This window comes from Euphorbia lathyris, chromosome 7 (assembly GCF_963576675.1).
Source record: "Euphorbia lathyris chromosome 7, ddEupLath1.1, whole genome shotgun sequence".
In the NCBI taxonomy this organism is placed as follows: domain Eukaryota; kingdom Viridiplantae; phylum Streptophyta; class Magnoliopsida; order Malpighiales; family Euphorbiaceae; genus Euphorbia; species Euphorbia lathyris.
In genome coordinates, this window is record NC_088916.1 from 12228573 (window position 1) to 12250928 (window position 22356).

The 22356-nt window shown below is 36.4% G+C and overlaps 1 protein-coding gene and 1 non-coding gene across 2 annotated transcripts; both read right to left on the bottom strand.

Annotated features, from left to right (window-relative positions):
• Positions 1-3563: 3563 nt before the first annotated feature.
• Positions 3564-3637, bottom strand: TRNAI-AAU (transfer RNA isoleucine (anticodon AAU)). The gene has a single exon. It is a non-coding gene; the product is annotated as a tRNA-Ile (tRNA).
• Positions 3638-5849: 2212 nt separating this feature from the next.
• Positions 5850-21418, bottom strand: LOC136234817 (uncharacterized). The gene is made up of 20 exons (XM_066024301.1): positions 21187-21418; positions 20959-21071; positions 20782-20857; positions 20552-20694; positions 19553-19639; positions 19038-19121; positions 17724-17931; positions 16353-16438; positions 15970-16201; positions 15403-15526; positions 15144-15280; positions 14589-14697; positions 12515-12557; positions 11993-12164; positions 8335-8405; positions 8144-8237; positions 7244-7456; positions 6953-7162; positions 6238-6543; positions 5850-6154 (listed from the first exon to the last, which is right to left on the bottom strand). Exons 1-20 carry the CDS (start codon positions 21202-21204, stop codon positions 6029-6031), a joined length of 2652 nt encoding a protein of 883 aa, XP_065880373.1. The 5' UTR covers positions 21205-21418; the 3' UTR covers positions 5850-6028.
• Between the last annotated feature and the right edge of the window lie 938 nt (positions 21419-22356).

Genomic DNA, 22356 nt, shown 5'->3' on the forward strand with positions numbered 1-22356 from the left:
AAGACTGTGTCTTTAATAGCTTCAATGGAAGGTTTAGAAATTAATTCCTCATTTTCCAAAGAAGTTACTAATTTGGGAATTACCTCATTAATTGGAGAAAGATCAATATGCTCCCTAAAACTACAAAAGAGATTAGAGAAATACTCAATTACATGATCAGATAATCTTATCGTGTCAGAAGTGGGACACTCATTGCCGATCCTCAAATGATGAATGCCGGCCCATGTCTTTCTAACTTTAGCAGACCTTTGGAAAAAACTAGTGTTCCTATCCCCCTCTTTAAGCCACTTAACACGGCTTTGCTCTCTGTACATCATCTTTTGCAGAAGAACTTGTAAATCAAGGTTGGAGCAGGCGGCAAAATCAGCATTACTCAACTCCGAAGAATCTCCTTGCTTTGAAATTTGTTTTTGAATATCTGCAAGATGAACTTCTGCCAGGTGGATATTAGAATCAATTCTGCCAAACACGTTTTATTCCAATCCCTGAGAATAGGCCTAATAGTGCGAAGTTTATGACATAATAGTTGTGCAGGAGGGAGAGAGATGTGGGATGGTGTCCAGTGATTAGCAATTATCCCTTTTAAAGAATCATTAGTGGTCCACATGGCATGGAATCTGAACCTAGCTATCCTTGGTTTCCTAATTCTGCATTGAAGGGCATCAGGCAATGATCAGAACTAAACCTTGCCAAAGCCGTGCACGAGATAGAGTCCCAAGAATCTAAAAAGCCTTTTGACACCAAAGCTCTATCCCGGCGACATTCAACATGAGCCGCCCCATGCCGACCATTGGACCAAGTAAACCTCTGACCCAAAGTATCAATATCAATAAGATCACAATCATCAATAAAGTTCCTAAATTCCCTGCAGGATCCAGCAGCAGGAGTAGAACCAAGCTTCTCATGAGAGCCCGTAATAGCATTGAAATCCCCAAACACCAACCAATTATTATGTGGAAAGGCACAACTATAAAGAGAAGACCACAACTCCCTTCTTTCTGAAGCCAGGTTACTACCATAGACAAAGGAAAGCAGAAAGACTTACCACCCAGCTGGTGTTGAACAGTAACATGCTGGACATGAGAAGAATGAAGAGAAAGAGAAAAAGCATCCCTAGAAAGAAGCCAAAGAGTCGGTGGATCCTTATCATTCCAGGCAAAGAGAGATAGACCCAGAGATCTCCAAAACTGACCAGAAGTGTCACTAAAACAAACAAGAGGTTCTGCAAGACATAAAAAATCAGGACGATGTTGCTGGCACAGAAGATTCAGGGCTCATTGAGTGCGATCATTACCGATGCCCCTACAATTCCAAAATAACACAATTATTGAAACCGTACAGGCGGCTTGCTATGCCGTTTACCACTGACCTCAAGGAGAATGTTGTTATCTTTGTGCTTCTTTCTTTTCTGGACTTTAGACACAACCTTTTTCTTTCGATCATTAACCACCTGCAAACTGTCACTATTTTCTGAATACTCAATGATTTGCAATTTAGGAAATTCAGAAACCTGAGGATTGGGGTGGGAGGTTTGCCAACCCAAGATTCCCAACTCTTTATCAAGTTGATAAGATGGAAAGCCAAGAGAAGGAGAGGTTGGGGCCGTGTCAGAATCAGAATCAAGAATCGACTCACTAATCTTGACTAAACTATAAAGTACCATCTGCATGTCACAATTATTAGGTTTGTTAGACTCTCCTTTGGCAGGAGCCCTTTTAGAGGATTCACCAGTATCAATGTGAACTCCTGGCTTCTGTTTCCAAATCCGAGTAACATACCTACCTTAGGGCTCGAGAGATCCCATCTTTTGCTTCCCATTTCTTTGCTTTATGTCAACATGTTCTTCACGGCGAAGGTTCCTCCTACAAGCTCCAACAAAATGACCAATGTAATGGAAAATGAAGCATAAGTTAGGAAGCCTTTCATATTCAAGGGAAATCCAATGCATTGAGGTGTCAGTATCCACCCTTAGTTTGTATTGAATTTCCTTAGAAATCTCCACATCAATCAAGATACGAGCATAATGACCCATTTCACCCTCCACAGTACTCTTGTCAAAACGAAGGGGCACCCCAATCGCCCTTGTAATGCTTGCCATGATCCGCTTATCCCAGAATTCCCAAGGAAGATTGTAGAATCAGACCCATACTTGAGCAGATGTGGATTTGTGAGAGTCCGGATTAAATCCCGGGCTTCAAGGAATGAAACGCATAATCCCAGGCCTAAGATCAATGGCACCACGACTCCAAACAGATTGGAGAGCCTCTGTGGACGAAAGAATGATGTGGTAAAAATCTCTACCCAGAGAAATCAATTTCCAATTAGGGGAACAACCCCAAATAGATGAAAGTTTGGCCTTCAAGTCCGGCTACTTCTAAGGAGATTCCCCTTTAGCAAGAGTGATACGCCCGATAATAGAATGCTTACAAAGATTGAGCCTTTCATTGTAAATATCCTGCTGAATTTTGACGGCTTTAAAGCCGTCTTCTTCAGATATAAGAGATCGATCCACAGAGGGAAGAACATCAGGAGAAATAGTCGCAGAAGGAGCAACACCAATAAGAGTAGTCGCATAAGACCTAGGCCCAGCAGATGGCCCGGGTCTCGAAAGAGGACAAATCGCAGCATCATGAGATCTAGGCAAGGCATGCTTTAAGAAAGAGGATCTAGAAAAAAGATGAGCAATGGAACCGTCCATCTCCATCAGATCTGCGAGAGAGAAGACAGATCTGAGAGAAAGAAGACAAATTTGAGAAAGAGAAAACAGATCTGAGATCGAATGAAGACAGATCTGAGAAAGAAGACATATCCGAGATCTAATGAAGTCAAGTCTGAGAGAGAGAAGACAGATCTGAGAGAGAGAAGATAGATCTGAGAAAGAGAAGACAGATCTGAGAGAGAGAAAACAGATCCGAGATCGAATGAAGACAGATCTGAGAGAGAGAAGACAGATCCGAGATCGAATGAAGACAGATCTGAGAGAGAGAAGACAGATCTGAGAGAGAAAAAACAAACCTCAAAATAACCAAACCACAAGCCGTAGCTCCCACGAGAAGGAGAAAACCATAGCTCCCATGAGAAGGAGAAAACTTCTCTAATGAAAGGAGAAAACTTCTCTCAAGGAGAAAACTTCTCAACCCAATGTGAGGTTTTTCCCTAGAGGTATGATGAGATTCTAAAATTGTATTATTATTATTATACTATAATTGGTTGGATTAACCCAGTTGTCATGTCTATCTAAAATAAGATATGGATAAAAATAAATTGAAGAGGTAAAGAATAAAAAAATGTGAAAGAGGAAGATAGAATAAAAAGTAAGAGTAGAGAGGCCACATTAAGTATGATCAATTTGAAAAATAATTTATTAAACTATATTTTTTCAATCATAAATCTTGTTATTTCTACTATATACGCACATCATTTTTAACTCATCAGTAACAAATCACAAATATATATATATATATATATATATATATATATATATATATATACATACATACGTGAAGAAATTAAAATTTTAATTAATTATTTAATTTATAACGTAACTGTTTAAAAATAAAAAATGGCCTATGCAGGTCTCAAACCTGCGACCTTCGCGTTATTAGCACGACGCTCTAACCAACTGAGCTAATAGGCCTGAATACTTGCTACTCTAATTATTAGTTAGTAGTAGCTTTTCGTTTATCTCCGTAATTTTTGGAGTTCCCTTCTAATTGGTTAATTAAAAAAAATTAACTCATTCTATTTTTTATTCTCTTTATACGAAGTCATTCATCAATATATAAATCTTAACATAATCCCACATTGGAAGTTCGAAGGAGAAGAAGCGAGGAAGATGTATATTGGTTTGAACCACACATTGATTTCAAATAGATTTCTAAAGGATTTATAAGCTATATAACGAGTCCTTTAGGTAAAGAATCTCACTCACTACCTCTAATTCTAAGACTTTGTTTTCTAAAGGATTTATATATTCATTTGGCAGTTTCATTAGAAGTAGGTAATATTAGTTGAATCTCATTATATTTTTTATAGTTCTTTCTATATTCCATATGAGTTGGACAAAAAAAAAAGTTCAAATATTTTAATTTAAAAATATTATTAAAAAATTACAAAAACGTTAAATAAAAAATAGACAACTAATATACAACTTATTATAGTAGGAGAATAAATGTTTATAACGATATACCTTATCTCTTTATTATTTCTGCTTATTTTAACACTCAAAACATTTCAATACATTTGACCTAATTTCAAGTTTCAAGTTCTTTTTCATGTCTTTTTTTTGTACAATTAAGTTTTATACATTTAGTTATTTAATTTATCAAAGCATTTTTAACAGAAAACTAGAAATTAATATAAAATAAAATAATTATCATATTAGTAATAAACATAGCATCTCTTTCAAAAAAAAAAAAAAATATAGCATAATTTATATAAAACCAAGTTATGGAGTATATTATATTAAAATAAAACTAATCATATATAAATTTATTTAAAACTGTTTCAAACATAAGATTAATTTTTTTATTAAATTAATTTATCAGTATAAATTAATGATATAAATTTTTTATAACTTTTTTTATTTATATAACACATAAATAAAAATAGTACATAAAACTTAAATGAGTTTTTTAAAATAAATAATGATAAAGAACCTAATGATAGGCTTGGTGATGTTATACTTCAGACCAGCAATGGGCCAAAGCCATGGAAGGTTTACAGTAGGCGAAACAAAGACCCAATAAAAGAGTTGTGTTCTAGTGTTATTTCCTATTAAATAATAAAATCAGTTTTCGACCCTCTAACCCTTAACCCTTTATACTTTTCGATTCTTTCACCGATCTAGATTTGATAGCTATGGATTTATCGAATAGATTTCCTATGTGCTATTTCCTATTAAATAATATATAGCTATGGATTTATCAAATAGATTTCCTATGTGTTATTTCCTATTAAATAATAAAAACAGTTCAACATACGTTCGACCCTCTAACCCAGTGTTGTTAAAGGCGCGCCTCGGCTAAGGCTCCAGCCTTAGCGCCTCTGGTGACCAAAGGCGGGCGCGGGCAGTAAGGCGCGCACCTTGGTGCGCCTTTGTGCGCCTCAAGCCAGGCACAAGGCGCGCGCCTTGGCGCGCCTTGGCTTCCTTATGGTATTTTAGGGTATTTTAGGGTTGAGTTGAGGGTATATTAGGTTTTTAGGGTATTTTAGGGTTTTCTAACTTCAAAAAAGAAAAGAATAGCAGACATCATCGCACATAACTCGCAGCTGCCAAAATTTTGCTCTCCCTCCAACAACGGTTCTTCTTCCTAATATTGAGTACATTGATGAGGAAGGTGACAATGATGAGGAGATTGAGAACCTTATTCAAGAAGCATATGATGATGGAAGCGACGATGATGATGATGATTCTGATGAAGATTAGGAAGGAAGACTAGGAAATTAAAGATTAGTCTAGAGTCAAGACTATTAGTTGTTTTAAGTTAGAATTATGAGCTTTAGATTATGTCTTAGTAGTTAACTAGAACTTAACTAGTGCATTTTATGGTTTATTGTTGGTTTTTGATTATTTATGACTAGTTTTATAAATTTATGATTTTTTTTTTTTGGTGCGCCTCGAGTCGCTCGGGCGCGCGCCTTAAGTTGCGCCTTGCGCCTTTAACAACACTGCTCTAACCCTTAACCCTTAACCCTTCATGCTTTTCAGTTCTTTCACCGATCCGGATTTGATAACTATGGATGGTTTTATCAAATAGTCTAACCCTCACATAGTTGAGTCTCAGCTTAAGCTAAAATGATTAACAATGTCAGGTACACTGTTAACTCCTGAATACCATCCCCAAAAACTGGTTTTAAATGCACCTTTCATAGCAAAAAAAAAATTCAACTCATCCATCATAAACCCGTCGTCAAATCCACATTTGAAATTCGTAATCGAATCTCAATGAGGGACGATTAAAATTTTGGAAAAAGAAAATGATGAACATGATTGATACATACAAAATCAATAAGATGCAACTCCTTCCTACAAAAGCCTGTACAGATCATTCTTTTTATATATCATGAAATCACCTTCCAGACTGCTAAGAATACCAATCACAGATTCTTCTTTGGACCCTTTGAAATGCTTCAAAATATCAGATTTTGAAACCTGTAAAATTATATGCCCACATCAGCAAAAACACAAATTAAAAACGACGTGTTTTATCTACCAATGACCCTTGTTTTACTCACCCCTTCATTGTTCTTGATCCATTCTAGCAGTGAATCTTCTGTTGCCTCCAGTACTGTCGAACTTTGTTCGGTTTTCATTATTTTTTGACGTTTATCTGGTAAGCAGGAATCATCATCATCGGTAGGTTGTGACTTCGGTTGTTCTGCCCGTGTGACAATGATGGAGGCTGTTTCTCCATTATCACCAGTCGCGTTTTCACGGAGCTCGTCTGCCATTGATGGACTCGAATGACCACATGCCGTCTCTCCCAAAGATATCCCACATTTTTGCATTTGCAGAAAAGTTTTGATGTGTGTGTAACTTATCTGATGGAGAGGTTCCAGAAGAACTTTAATCAGTTCAATTGCACGGGGTTGTAAAAGATACTAGGTGCCAATTTCCGGAGAGTCAATTTGACTCTTCAACTTGGCATGTAGGATCAATTTGCTCTAAAACGAACTTTGAGTGTTAATTTAGTCCACAACTTGACATTTCGGTAAATTTAGTCCCCAAAAAACGTGTCAACATATGATTTGTGGTTGTTTGAGACTAATTTGACGAAAAATGCCAAATCGATACCTAAAGTTCATTTGAGTCAAATTGACCTTCCAAGCCAAGTTGAAGGGTTAAGTTGATCCTGCAAACTCCCATTTGAATGATGAGATCGGTCATCCACCTCTCAACTCAAGTTAAATAAATACATAATACTAGAAAGAATAAACAAATCAAACTTACATCTTCTGGTAATTCATTTTTAATGGGCTTCATCTTGTCCGTAGAACCAACCTTACTGATGGCTCCTTGAATATCTGAAAAAATGTTTCGTGTCAGTCCAGTCTCATTACAGAATCTGACCCAATCGAACTCCAGTCCTTCTAGTGCAGCCTCCAGAAGATATTCGCAAACAGTTCCTTCTTTTATCGGAGCTGATCTACCAGGGAAATTCTACAATGAAAAATTATCAGGGATTAAATTAAATCACGCATAAAATACTTATACACGTTCTAAAGATTTCTCAAGACATACAGCTATTTTATGAATTGGTAGCCCATCTTCATGCCACATTCTCCAAGCTTCGTACTTAGCAGGCGTCAACTTTTTTGGGTAGCCGGATACTGGATGCACTTTTTTGGTTAAAACAGTTGGTTGAATTGCTTCCCCATCAAACAAAAGTTTAAGCTCTTGTGATAGATGTCTAATTGTTTGAAGAAGATGATCTCCATGCTTTGTGACAAGATGCTGCAAGATTGAATTATATATTTAGACTGTAAAAGTTCAAGATAAATTGTAAATGGATATTTTTGCGTTCTTATTTCTTCATTTTCCTTTCAACTCGCGCGGTTACCCTGAACATTTCAGCCATTAATAAAGGCCTTCCTTAACAACAAAAGGGCGGCCCGGTGCATTACGCGTCCCCACTAAGCGAGGGTCCGGGGAAAGGCCTTCCTTAACATGGAGACAAAATTCATGCTGAGAACAAAAGTAGCCTACGTATAGCAAAAAGGAAAAAAATATATAGATCTAGAGATCATACTTGTGCAAATACAGCTATGAAATTCTACGAATATGCAGATTTTCATATTTTGTAGATGGGATAAAGAATCAATTTGGCCCTTCAACTTTGCATGAAAGATCAATTTGCTCCAAGATGAACTTTGGGTAATAATCCACAATATGACACTTCGGGTCAAATTAGCCCAAAAGTGACACATGTCAACACATGATTTGTGGCTTTTTGACACAAATCTTTCATGCTGACATGTGTCATTTTGGAGTAATTTAATTAAAAAAAAAAAAAGCAAGTCAAAGGACCAAATTGATACCCAAGTTGATTTTGGGGGATATTGACCATGCGAGCCAAGTTAAAGGGCCAAATTGATCCTTAATCCCTTGCAGACGACACTTTGCACAGTTGTTAGGCAATACCTGGTTGACACCCTCAATGTTCGCTAGCCTTGCCTTGGTGGAGGGTCTTGTCAATGCTATTCTTTTCATTGTTTGATCACCACATACAGCATAGCTGCAAAAGAGAAATTAAAATCCTACACAAGGTATGCATGTATGTGTTTATCAAACATAGCTGAACGTTGTAGCCTAGACAGTGAGAGAGAACCTACGGAGCAGTTCCGATGCTTCTTGCTAGCTTCATCCTCTCTTCCAAAAGCATGTCATAGAGTTTTATCTCCGCCTGAAGTTATAAAGTATATAAACTATAGTTAGTGCACACACAAAAAAAAAAGGCACAAGTAAGAAAATAAAAAAGTGCTGATTAGTAATAAATAGGGTATGTGAAAAACAATAAGGACCAGTCATTTATTAGGCTCACTTATTGAAGTTGAAGGGCACTCCAAATAATTCCTTGGCAGTTGATTTTAGGATGTCCAACAATAAGTAAATACAGGTATGATTAAAGTAAAAAAAATAATAATAATAACCCCAATTAACTACCTGAATGATCAATGCTAATGTGCAACGATTGAACCTAGAAAACCACAATCTAAGATGCTCAAAGTAAAAGCATAGCCCATCAGAGTGTTAATTTCAATAAGAAAAAGTAACTAGGAGCATCTGCAAAATACACAGCTAAAAATGAATTTCTTATGATCCTTTTACATAAATATATAAACATCAATATATGCGCTTGTGATGAAAAACACACCAACTCAATTCTATACATCACAAAGCAAAGTTTGAAAGCACTGAGATATAGGAAATGCATAGTTATTAAAGGTGCATGGCGCACTGAGGCGCTAGGGGTCCTGGAGCCTTGGCGCATGGCCCACGGTGATGGCGCACGGCATAGAGAGACAAGGCGCAGTTACAAAAATAAAAATTCAAAACTATAAAAACTAACATAAAAATGCAATGAATACTAAAAATGAACGTGTTCCAGATATGTAACGGTCAAAAAACCATAAAACTGCCCCTATGTCACCAAGGCGCGCCTTTGGCAACTGCACCTTGGCGCAAAATGGCGCACCAGGCGCACGCCATGGAGGTGTCATGGCGCTAACACCAAGGCCTGCGCCTGGTGCACCAAAGGCGCGCCTTTCATAACTATGAGGAAATGTGGTATTTTATCGATACTTCTCTATTGAATCCACATAAAGAACAAAGATATCAGAGAAAATAATAAGTACAAGAAAACATAAAAAGGAAAACAGTCCTCTATGCCACATCAGAGCCCAGGGAAAGCTCCCACACTCTTGACCACCTTGTTTAGTTTCGAAAAATATTTTACTTTTTCCTTTTTTAGGTTTCTTTTTCTTCTTTTTTGAAAAAGTTTTCCTAGTTTCCCATTTTTCAAATGGAAAATTAAAAACATTGTATTTATCTAACTTTGCTATTGTATAAATAAAACAATTAAATGTTAGCACTGGTGATACCAGGGATAAGGGGCCTAAGGTCTTGAGGATCTAAACAAGGAAGAAAAGGAAGCATGTGTAGTGTGTGTGCTGTTTGTGTCTGGTTACGCTGTTGTTAGCTGGTGTGAGTTTGCTCTGTTAGTAGGGGGGAAGGTTATTAAATAAGAATTGTGTGGGGTAGGAGGCATTAGGGAGGTATTAGCTAATTTTGGGATCTGCTGCCTGCCAGTAGGGATGTAAATGGGGCAGGGATTCCCTGCCCCATTGGTGACCTGCCCCGACGGGTACGGAGAATCCCCGATAAGGATCCCCGTGGGAATGGGATGGGGATAAGTTTGTCCTCCGTGGTGGGGATGGGGAAAGGTATCCCCGTCCCCACCCGTTAATCCCAATGGGAGATCCCCCACTATTCCCCGTGATAATTTATTTTTTTGGATGATTTAAGTACATTTTAATTAGGTGATTGGTTGTTTTTTCAAATTTTAACTTTTTGTGGTTTGGAAAATTTGAGAATGATTGTTGAAACATTAACGTTGATTCCCTGCGTGGAACGGGGAATGGGGAATGGAGAAAAAGTTTTTGGAACAACAGTAGGGGAATGGGGATTCCCACGGGGATGGGGATGGGGACAAATCTATCCCCGTCTAACTCGCGGGGACGGGGAACGGGGATGGCAAATGCATTCCCCGCCCCGCCCTGTTTACATCTCTACTGCCAGTATCAGAGATCTGGGGCAGTGACCCTGTGGGTGGTTTCACCATTTCTATGTGATTCCTTTTGAGGGGCAGACATTTACTGTTCAGTTGATTATCAATACCAACTATCTATGTATCCCTTCTTTTCCTTCTACCTTTCTCTATTTATCTTAATCTCATTAAGCGATTCCTAACATTAAAAGCTTTGGAAAAAAAAATACTATTTTGAGCTTAAAATTTTAAAATGATGTTTGAATAAATTTATATACTAACAAAATTATTCCTAACCCTTAGTCACACACTTGGCTCTCCTCTTCTTTCTAGAATTCTCCTTGTCTTGGGCCATAGCCAGCAGTTCCAATTGCTAATCCTCTACTCTGCCATTCTCTATCAGCTTTCATGCTTCCAAATTTTTCCTTCTGTTTTGTGGTCAAGGATTTGGAAGCCAAGACCGCCTATATGAACGGTCTTGCTACTGGGTAGTCTATATCAAGTGATGTCCAATTGTTGCATCCTTCCAAAATTTTACTTTTTAATGTAACAATCCTACACATACTAAGACAAAGAAAATATATAAAAAGCTTGAAGATATTCCCCTACTTGCATGCTCTTGACCAAAACTTTCTCCATATAGTATAAGAGACGCAAATCATCCACATAACTGATCGCAATTGCAACTAGAAAAGGATAAAGGTTAGATGAGTTGAGATGGGCTATAAAGCTCTATGCTAGAGTATGTCCTGTTGTTTCTAAATCAGTATGTTGGCCACAGACTCACAATCGATCGTTTGTCAAAGATAATAGGCATCTGAAAGATCAGTGCATGATTCGGAAGCAATTTTGACAAAAATCACAATATTTTACACTCCAATAACACTTTTTATTTGGCAGCAGTTATTATATGCTGAGAAATTTGGCCTAACTCTACACTAAAAGCTAGCTTAAAGGAAAGGTTGCCTCACACCTATATACAATGTTTGCCTTTATAATTAACCAATTTAGGATACTTAACACATAGATCTCGCGTCCCAAAGTTGGTATGATACCATGTTGAGAAATTCAGACCTAATTCTACCACAAAAAATACTCTAAGGGGGGACTGCCTCAAGCTTATATATTCCCCTTTTCTTCTATAGCTAGCCAACATGGGATACTTAACATTCTATAAAATCATAATTATCATTTTGTTTGGCAACTCAAGGTACAACAAAGATTGGGGAATTGTAGAATGGCTATGATCACAGTATCTGGTAACAACAAAGTGAAGCCTAAAATGACTCAGGTTCTTGATTAATTGTCCAAGCTAGTAAGCCTATTAGCATTTATGGTACTGCCCAGACTCAAATATCATACTCTAACCTTGACTTGAATAAATTATTTTATATGTCCATTAGCAAGTACTTGGGAATCTAGGTAAATGAACCCATTAGTTGATGTAGGCAGATTCACATAGACTGATTTTCTCCAATTGAGATCTGCCGATATCTAGGAGTTTGTACCCTTAGGTTGAAAACTGTGTAATCTAGGTTTAAATAATTAGAATCCCATGTCCATTGCCAGCTGAGCCTGAAAGAACTATTGTCCCTTTGAGTTTTGATTGATAAATAACAATCGTTCAACTTGCAGTATATATGGCAGATAATTGAGGCAAACAGGAAAAACAAAGACAGAAGAGAAAGAAAATGAAAGGAGAATAGGGAAAAAATCCATATTACCTCCGAAAAACCTTCAGCTTGCAAAGTTGCCAAATTTGTGAATTCTCCAACCCCACTTGCTGGACGTTGATATTCCTCTTCATCAACCATTTCATTTGTCAGTTGCAAAAATAGTGGCGGTTGATAATCTGGCGTCGCAGAGCTGAGATATTGCCCTCCTTTTTTACCAACACTGATGCATTAGAAAACATTGAGATTAGTTTATCACTCGTGAAACTTGTAAGAGATTAGAACCTACTCTGGATCCTCATTTAATTGCTAAACTTTTAGTGGTTCTTCAATATGGTATAAATGGTTGAATCATGAGCTATTCTCACAATATAATTCAAGCATGGCGATTTTTTTCCCCTAGGATGAGTTAGATTTTGAAACCTATTTTTGTCTTTCTTAGTATCTTAAACTTTCAGTTCTTAAACCATGCAAGATATATGAGACCTTACAAACGTTAACAATGAGAGGCAGCTTTGGAATTTTCTTATTGTCAAGTTACAGCCAGAAGAACAAAATTGAAAAAGAAGTTACCTTGTAAATTTATATACATCTTTAATAGTCTCCTCCAGATAACCTGCATCAAGCTACAATATTTAGCCAACAATTACCACTGTAGTTTCACCAAAAGAAGATAGATTCATGATTTATTACTGTTACAGAAAGTCAATGTAATAAATGTATAGCATGCTTAGGCTGCTGTGACAGCTATGGGCTGCTAGTAGGGTCAGTATGTCTCCTTGACTGTAGGAGTAATATCAGGAGCTACTACTTGTATATATATCTGTGTATTGTTCCCAAGTAAAATATATCAATGTAGCATCTTACTCTACATGGTATCCCATGGATTTCTCTGTATTTTCATGGTCTGTTACATGGTATCAGAGCCTAAGGTCTAAGGTTTCTGAATTCTTTTTTCTGGTAGTATTTCCAGAGTTGTGAAGTATTTCCAGAGTTGTGAAGTATTTCCAGAGTTGTGTTTCTGCAAGGTTCAATATTTTCTGGGTAGTATTTCCCAGGGTTCCATTTCTGTCAAGAGCTTGGGTCTCTTGAATACTCACTGTTGGGACGTCATTTTATCTCACCACCCCTCTGGTTCATCCTCTCCGCCTCTGATCGGCATTTCCTCACATTCCGGCCACCCTGTATCGTCGTCGCTGTAAGAAAAGTCCTCCTTACATGGGATTAGAGCCTTGTTTGGTCTCTGTTTTGGGTTTCTGGATTGAGATTCCAGAATTTGTCTTCGGCTTTATGAGCAGAATTTCTGGGTTTACATTTCTGGGCTGTTTCTTTCAGCATTGTTGTCTGCCTTGTGAGCAGAATTTCTCGGTTCTTCTTCCGCCGTCGTCGACTCTCTGTTTCCGATTTGTCTGTCCCGTTAGTTTTCCGGTGAATCTCCTTTTGTGCACTGATGTTGCTGGCAGCCTCTTGCATGTGGCTACAACTGAGTTTTGCTTCTCTGTTTCGGAACAAAGCTTGATGTTCTTCCACTGATTTGTTCTTCTAGGCCACGTGCCCCGGATTATATTTTATATTCTAAAGTATCTTGAGTGTATTGTTTTTAGGACTATGTTATCTGTATTTGTAGCAAGCTGAGCATGATTAAAATCCATGCTTCAGCTTGAGGGGGAGTGTTACAGAAAGTCAATGTAATAAATTTATGCTTAGGCTGCTGTGACAGCTATAGGCTGCTAGTAGGGTCAGTATGTCTCCTTGACTGTAGGAGTAATATCAGGAGCTACTACTTGTATATATATCTGTGTATTGTTCCCAAGTAAAATATATCAATGTAGCATCTTACTCTACATGGTATCCCATGGATTTCTCTGTATTTTCATGGTCTGTTACAATTACTAATGCTTGAACAAACATCATAAGGCAAAATTTATTTGGGCAGGAAAGTGAGTTAACCAATGGATTACCATCATAAAACATTTTTTAGTCAGTGGATTAGAATATGGAAAGTAAATACCATTAATCCATAATTATCTGGGATTGATTACATCCTTCCTTGTTTTATTTAGTATCCCTCATCTATATCAACTGTTCTACATTCCAACAGTGACCGTAATTCCTGACTGAGTTCATAATTTGAATTGATTTAGTTCGAATCCTTTCTATGTCATAGACAATATCATAAACTACATGATAAACTGTAGCCCACCTAGTTTTTTATCAGATTTACTGAAGTAAATGTTCTAAAAATATCACCCTCACTTCTCCATCTTTGAGAAAACCTTATTTTGATAATCTGATGAGCAACTACAATAGTCATTTTGAACAATCAAACTCATTGAAAATTCTCAAATTTACAGAATAAATTTAACATGGCCTGTTAAAATATTTAAGACGCCCCATTCAAAAAACACCCAGCAAACAGGATTCAGAACCTTGATTATCAGCAAAGAGAATCTGATCCTCTAAATGTAGCTTATCACAAGCAGGAGTTCATGATGCATAAAACTACACAGTTGACATACCAAGCTTCAATCATCAAGCAAACATATTCAAACAATAACAACTCCTAGCGTAATGAAAAAGAGATGATAAGCATCCAATTCAGAATGATCATATCTATAACTGAATTGTCAAACAGTCACTTATGTACCATGAGAGATCAATTGGTCAGCCAGTGCTTTCCACCAATTTGATGAATAGCTTTTCCCAAGTCCATGAAGTGGAAGCTTGTCAAATTGCATATCAAGAATTTTTTTGGCCTATAAACCAAATTGCAAAGCAAACTATCAGTAAAAAACCATAGCTGTGATTGAATAGCTGAACCAGAGAATGAATATAGTTTCTAACTAAAATATAATAGATTTTTAACAAGGTCAATAAAAAAATTCGAGTCATAGACTATCAAGATGACAACTTAATCTTCTGCTTTCATAAGCAACATCATTAAAAAGAATAGTACATAGGATAAAATCAGCCTCAGCAAAACAAATTCTTTCTTAAGTTCTCCACATGTAGCCTTCAAACAAACAATGTATCACCATGTGGATCAATTTTAAGTCATTTGCAAAGGGGGTAAAAGAAAAAGAAGGAAAACTAATGTAAGTATTCGTAGGCCACTTTCAATACCAACTACAGGATGCTCTTATGACTAATAATTGTCATTCATTGAGAAGGCACTAGCTATTATCAAGAAGAAATAACTTACTCGAGACCCACGGAGAACATCTATAGGCATATTTAGGCCCCATTTACCCCCGCAAGATTGAATGCAAGACATCAGAAGAAATGCTTCCCTCGACAAGTCAAGCTCTTTTTTTGAGGCCATGCAATTATCACAGTTTCCTACAAATAAAAAGTGAATCTACTAAATAACAATTGATGATCATGTCCAAAAATAGAAAATAGTACGTCAAACATTACAAATTACAACTCAACCAAATAATGTGTGCAAGTAAAATCCATACCACATCTGTCAGCTGACATTTTTTCCCCAAAGTAATCAAGCAAGAATTTTCTTCTGCAACTTGTTGTTATGCAGTACATCTTTGCAGTCATCAAAGACGCAGTAACTGCTCTTCTCTGAGATTCCTGGAGAATTAAACAGTACACTTACTCCCCAAAAGAAGAAAACCGAAAGAAAGAGATAGGGATTTTCTAATGCTTGTACAAAGTACATGCACAGCATAGAATCTGTCAATGCTTGGTTGAAGAACAAATTTGGAATCATAGGGTTTGCTTGAATGTTAGAGAGGGTTTAATAATGGAAGGGGATCTAAGGGGAAGGGAAGGGAGGTGGAGTAAAATACTTAACCTTCGAAACCCCACCAAATTGGTGGGACTAAAAATGGAGGTTTTTTAACCTCCAATTAACTTTTGAAATCCTTCCCCTCCTAATAACCTTCCTTCCCAAGCACGGTTAGGTTATTAACCTTCCATTGTTTAACCTTCAAAAACCTCCATCCAAGTAGACCCATAGAGTCTAAACCATTAATATCATTTTAATAAGCCACGAAAAAAGAAACTTCACATACCGTCTTGAGTTCTCCACAATAAAAGTCAGCTTTCGCAAAGTCACTTCCAGTATAATAAAGCCAACAGGTAGAAGGTATACCATCTCTTCCACATCGTCCACTTTCCTGATAATAGGCCTCTAGACTCTTGGGGCAACCATGATGTATCACTTGCCTTATGTTTGGCTTATCAATGCCCATGCCAAAAGCAACAGTGGCAACCATGACACGCAGTTCATCTCTTATAAATGACCTGCAAAAAGAAGATGGAAATGATAGGCTAAGCATAGATCGAAGTATGAGCTGTAAGTGAAGGAAGACAATGTTGTTTATTCAATAGTTATTAATCACTGGAAGGAAAACTACAAATACTACTTGAAAAAATATATATGGTTTATGAAAACCTGTGACTTTCTTCACGAGCTTTGTTACCCATTTGGCCATGGTATATTCCAGCACTTATTCCTGCCTTCTGCAGTGACTCGAACATCTAGGAATATTTTTATGATGAGAGAAAGATGATACCAGAGTTAATCATTCAAACAACAAAGAAAGAAAAGCAAAAACATGCATTAGGTTCTATAGGAGGAAGCCATCAGATAGATATATCAACTCCTCTTTACACTTATGCTAGGATGCTACTTCAACAGTCAAACATAAATAAGCTGAAGTTTATGACAAAAAGAAAAACCTACTAAACCATAAAAGAAACAGGAAAACTTTAACCTCTTGATCATCTAAACCATCTATCTATTGTCAACAAATGATATTGAACTAAACTTAACTAAAATATAACTTCAGACTCTCAAATCAATCTACAAATTCTCAATTTATCTTCTAGAAATTTAGAAGAAGACTTAGCACTTAGTTCTAGAATTTGTAGAACTTAAATAAAACATCATATGCGAACTCCCCCTCACTCAGCCTTCTATTCTAAATTTCTTCAAATTTTCCAATAGTTCAACAAAATAGCAGAGCCATAACCTTAAATTTAATTATAAGAACTCTACCCGCACAAATATATATATAGATATAAAAAACTAAATACTCAATTCATATGCAGCCTTACCACTACCAAAAATAGTGTATATCTTTATGTCTAAATGATTAAAAGAAAAAGAAAAACATGTGTAGGAGAGCCTCCTAAATATTTCACTTCATGCATTTGTCAAGCACGTCAATCGGGGATAACAGACCAATGCCAGTGATACAAAAACAAGCATAATTTAAGGCTACAAAGTACACTATCTAGTCCAAAATGAACAAGGAATGACTTTTATCTTCCCATTTTTGCACGTAATTCACCAACCGAACAGGTACAACATTTCTTTTCATCAAACTTCTCATAATCAAGAAAGAGTGAATAGTATATATAAAACCAGAGAACATCATGTTCATTGGGATTTTCCAAAAAAAATCCCACGTCCTCCTCTCTTATTAGTTCCATATAATAGTATTTTCAATATCAAAACTCTATCCTGGAAATTAATTGAGCCTGTCCTGAAATTAATTCCTAACCTTACTCCAATTGAAGGTCTCATAGGAAGGAAAGATGACTCCCACAACAATTCCATATAATTTGAAACGAACAGTATAAACAGTGTCCTTTTACCAAGTACTGAAGGATGACTACATTTCAAGCTTAGAATGCTTGCACATTTCAAATTGTTTGAAAGTATAATGTCCTGTTTCCCAGTAAGGGATACTTCAATATCGGCCAAAAATAAATATATTTAGTAATTATATGAAAAGGAGGAAAAAAGAGACAAAAGCACCTGTTCGCAATCTTTTATGGTTGTGCAGTAAATAATAGTTGAACCATCATTCCCATCAGATTTTGAAATCTCATGCACAAGCTCATCCACAAAGTGAAGCCCACGGTTGAAATGTTTGACACCATAGAAGAGATTTTCGCGATCAAATGAACCAATGGCCAAGTAAGGATCGTGCATTTTCAGGGAATTGATTACGTCGGTTCTAACCCTGAACTTATCAATAATAATTATTTTCAACCAAGATCCTGTGAAAGCATTATAAAAGCAATACCCTGGAACTAATGCACATACTGGAGAAGCAAAGATAGCAAAATTACAGAACAAACAAATGATAAAACTATGATGCGTTTTAAAACATTATTCTATCCTGTAGTATTTCCAACTATGATAAGGGCGGCCCGGTGCACTACGCGTCCCCGCTGAGCGAGGGTCCGGGAGGGGTCCCACCATAAGGGTGTACTGGGGGCGAGCCTTCCCCTGCCAATTTATTTGGCAGGAGGCCGCTCCTAAGACTCGAACCCATGACCTCTTGGTCACACGACAACAACATTTTACCGTTGCGCCAAGCCTCACATTATTCTATCCTGTAGTATTTCCAACTATGATATGCTGTAAAATTTCTGCTTAACTACATAAGCAGCCCAAAAAGAAACAATTTTCTCATTTGCAAATTAGGGATAACTGACACATGAAGAAAATCATCATAAAAACATTTCCTTATTCTTCATTGTACATTATCCATTTATGCATCTATATGTACCAAAGAATGGGCATTTTTTATGGCAGAGAACATTTCATGGATTTGGCATAAAGAAACATATTCTGTATGGCCAGTGTATTGCCGTAAAGACACAGGTCAAAACAAACAGAGTTGGCTAAATATTATAACATTTTGGATAGTTGTCGAAGGCATAAAGAAGTTGGCTGCACAGAGTAGCAAGAACCTAAGTGCCTCACTCCAAAATGATGTAAGATTCACATTTATAGGATGTCTGCATAATATAAACATAATTGTAATCAGGTGGCCCTATCTATTATTCATCCATCTCTTTTGAATTAATCTCATCTATAATTCCAAAGAAAGTAGCCCTAGACCTAGAAAGTCTTGTGTTTGCAACTACTCTAAATAGTCAATTTGGTGGAGGAGAGAGACAGCATACACAGTAGTGCTATGCAAAACGTTGAACTGTAACCATGAGGTATCAATGTAAGTTAATACATGAATTCCCCGATCACATCTTCTCATTATAATAAAAGACACAAGAACAATGAACAATCAATGACAATACCAAAGAAAATGAATAAGATGTGTACTTTTCAGTAGCAGTTGCAGTCAAGCCAACAAATGGAACATCGAAGAGGACATTGCGCAACTTATCTAACTGCTTGTATTCCACCCTGAAAACGATTTCAAAATTGGAAAATTCCTGAAAAACATGAGTAAAAACCAAGGATAAAAGGTAAAAGGCTAAATGTTATTTCATGATTCAAAAATATAGATCATGTGCTACACGAGCAAATTTATTTGCAGAATATATTAGTGATGGTTCTACCAACTTCCTTAGACATATTACAGGTCAATAACTTAGAGTTTACACAGCCAAGTTTACATCATATCAGCAAGCGCAACATAATAGAACTTAATTCTGTTTTTTCTTTACATTTTAAGCAAGGATTCCTATATTCACATGTATAAAATAAATATAATACAAATGCACTCATTTTATACATTGGACACATATACACCACTCAACTAGACCTCCAAGAAGTAGGACTAAAAGTTTATAACCACGTGTTCCAAGGCAATATAAAAATAGAAGATGGATAACCTGAAATCATGGCCCCATTCTGAGATACAATGTGCTTCATCAACAGCAAGAAGACAAATTCCCATCTCTAGCAATTTCGACCAAAAGCTACAAATTGAAGTGAAAACTGTGACAGCAGTTCATCTGAAGGGGAAAATAATTGTTTACCTCATTTCCAGACAAAAAAAACAACTCCACAACTGCATTGCACACATATTTATCATGCTATGTGAAATGAACAGCATTTACAAGACTTTCTGCAGGATGGTGGTAACAAACAAGCTCTTGAATTCGTTTTCATGATCTCAAGAAAGATTGTAAGAAAATGATGAGAAACCAACAAAAGTACCTATATATACCCAATAAATAAATGTTTCTAGTGCATAAAAATGGCAGTGTGCAAACTATATGTGGCATGCAAGTAACAAAAGGATGATCATGGGGGAAATATTTAAGGACAAAGAGACAAATATGAAAAAGAATTAAAAAAAATAGGTGAAATGTCAGAAAATCATCCAAATTTGCCCCTCATGTTATTGGGGAAGATCAATTTTACTCTTACACTACAAAACAACCTAATTTTGCTTTCTAGGAACCCTAGTTCAATTTCACTCTTTTTCAAGTAAATAAAATGAATGAAAACTACATATTTTCCGACGAAACCCCGTTTCCAAGGGTAAAATTGAGCTAAGGTTTTTACCATGGGGGCGACATTGAGCTATTTATTTTGTAGAGTAAGAGTAAAATTGATCTTCTTCAATAGCCTTGTGGAAAAATTGACCCTCATCCGAACTAGGTGGCATGTTGTTGGGAGGATTGTAATCATTGTACTATCAAGTAAATACATGACTTTATTATATCTAGGTCCATGTATGTAGGAGAGGATTCTCTAGCATATATAAATGGCACTGTCCCTCTATAACTAGCCAATATGGAGTGATCTTAATAAATTGGGTGCCATACATATTTCAATAGCAAATTATTACAACAATTCAAATCAATGAAAAGAAAATATGGTACCTGACAGGTAGCGAGCATGCCTTTTCAGGAGTCAAGAATATTAATTGAAAATGACCACTTTGAGCCAAATTTTGGACAGACTGATCCTTCTGACTACTCCCAAGATATTCAGCTCTAATTCCTCGTTCTTTCAAAGCCATCACCTAATAATGCAAAGACAACTCAACCCAGAGAGAGGGGAACATCAAACAAACAAACAAACATACAGATATATAGAGGGGAGGGAATACCTGGTCTTGCATCAAGGATATAAGAGGGCTTATGACAACGGCAGTTTTTTCCACAAGCAAAGGAGGAACCTGGTAGCTATTAACAAAAGTTTTTTGAAAAACCATAAAATTTTCAGCAGAAATCAATGAAATTTGAAAATTAAATTATAAAAAATAAAAAGGAAAAGTAGATTTTACCACAAAGATTTTCCACTGCCAGTGGCCATTACCACCATACAATCCTTCTTCTCCAAAATTTTCTCAATCACCTCCTTCTGGTACGGCCGGAACCCAGAGTACCCAAAGTATTTCTGCAACAAAAAATAATCAAATCATCCATTGCATTCGTCTTTCGATTCCTTTCACTGAAAAACAAAAAGTATGTATAATTAATTAAATTAACTTGCGAATGGTTATTATTCAGACCTTGAGAGTGGATAACATTTCTTCTCCACTTGTGATTCTACTACAACTATTTCGTATCTGCCTCACTTTGCTGTTGAATTGTCTAGTTTACCGTGTTAAGCACAACGAGAAACAGAAACCCCAATCGCCATACAAGTAGTGGTACCTGAACAAGTTTTCCCGCGCATTTTTTCTTCACTCGGACGCCGTGCTGGAGTATAGAGCCCGAGCCTGTGGAACTTCGGGATGGGTCCTTCCCTAACGACCAAAGCTAGGCCCTTCACCGTTGGGTCCATTGGATCCTAATTAAGCACAAATTTCCAAAAATGTCAGTTTTTTAATTTTCTAGTTAAAAGTATCCTTCTAATTTTTTTCATATACGGATAAGGTGTAAAAATAGCCTAATGTTTATAAACATGACTAATTTTATTATGAATATCTAAAATAATGTAATTTTACCCATACCGTTAGCAGCCACGAGCAATTTCATCCCTAAGAGCATCTCCAATAGAGGTTGCTCTAAAGAGTGCCAAAAATTAACACATCATATTAAAATATAATATTTTATTAATTTAGTAATCCACATCACTCTTAGCAACTTTTATTTAAAAATGCTTCAATAGTAAAACAACTTTAAAAGTTACCACAATGACCCCACAAATCAAGGTGCCTTCTATGGTTATTTTGTTTTTGACAAAGTACCATTACTTTGTATGTTTTCACCATTGGATGATGGAATATAAAATTAATCTAATGGTGAAAACATACAAAGTAAGCATAGCCTTTACCCACAAATCATTACTTAATATATAATTTATTTAATTATAAATATTGTGAACCAATAGTGAAATGAGAGAGAAAATCATCAAAAAGGTGAGCCAATAGTATTAAGTAAATTAAACTTTTTTATATTAAAAAATGTTTGGCAACCTTGAAGCAAGGTTGCCAAAAATTAGCAACTTTTTGGCACCCACCATCACTTTAATAGTAAGCACCCTTTAAAAGTTGTCAAACTAAATACCACATCAGCTGGCACTCTTTTGGGCACCCTCTATTGGAGATGCTCTAACATTGATAAGTTTGGTCAATTTCAAACATTATTATAAAACAACGAAATTTTATTTCTGATTTTGCATTAATTGCCCGTAAATTGATTTAAAAAAAATCATATTTTTGTGATTTAATTATGCA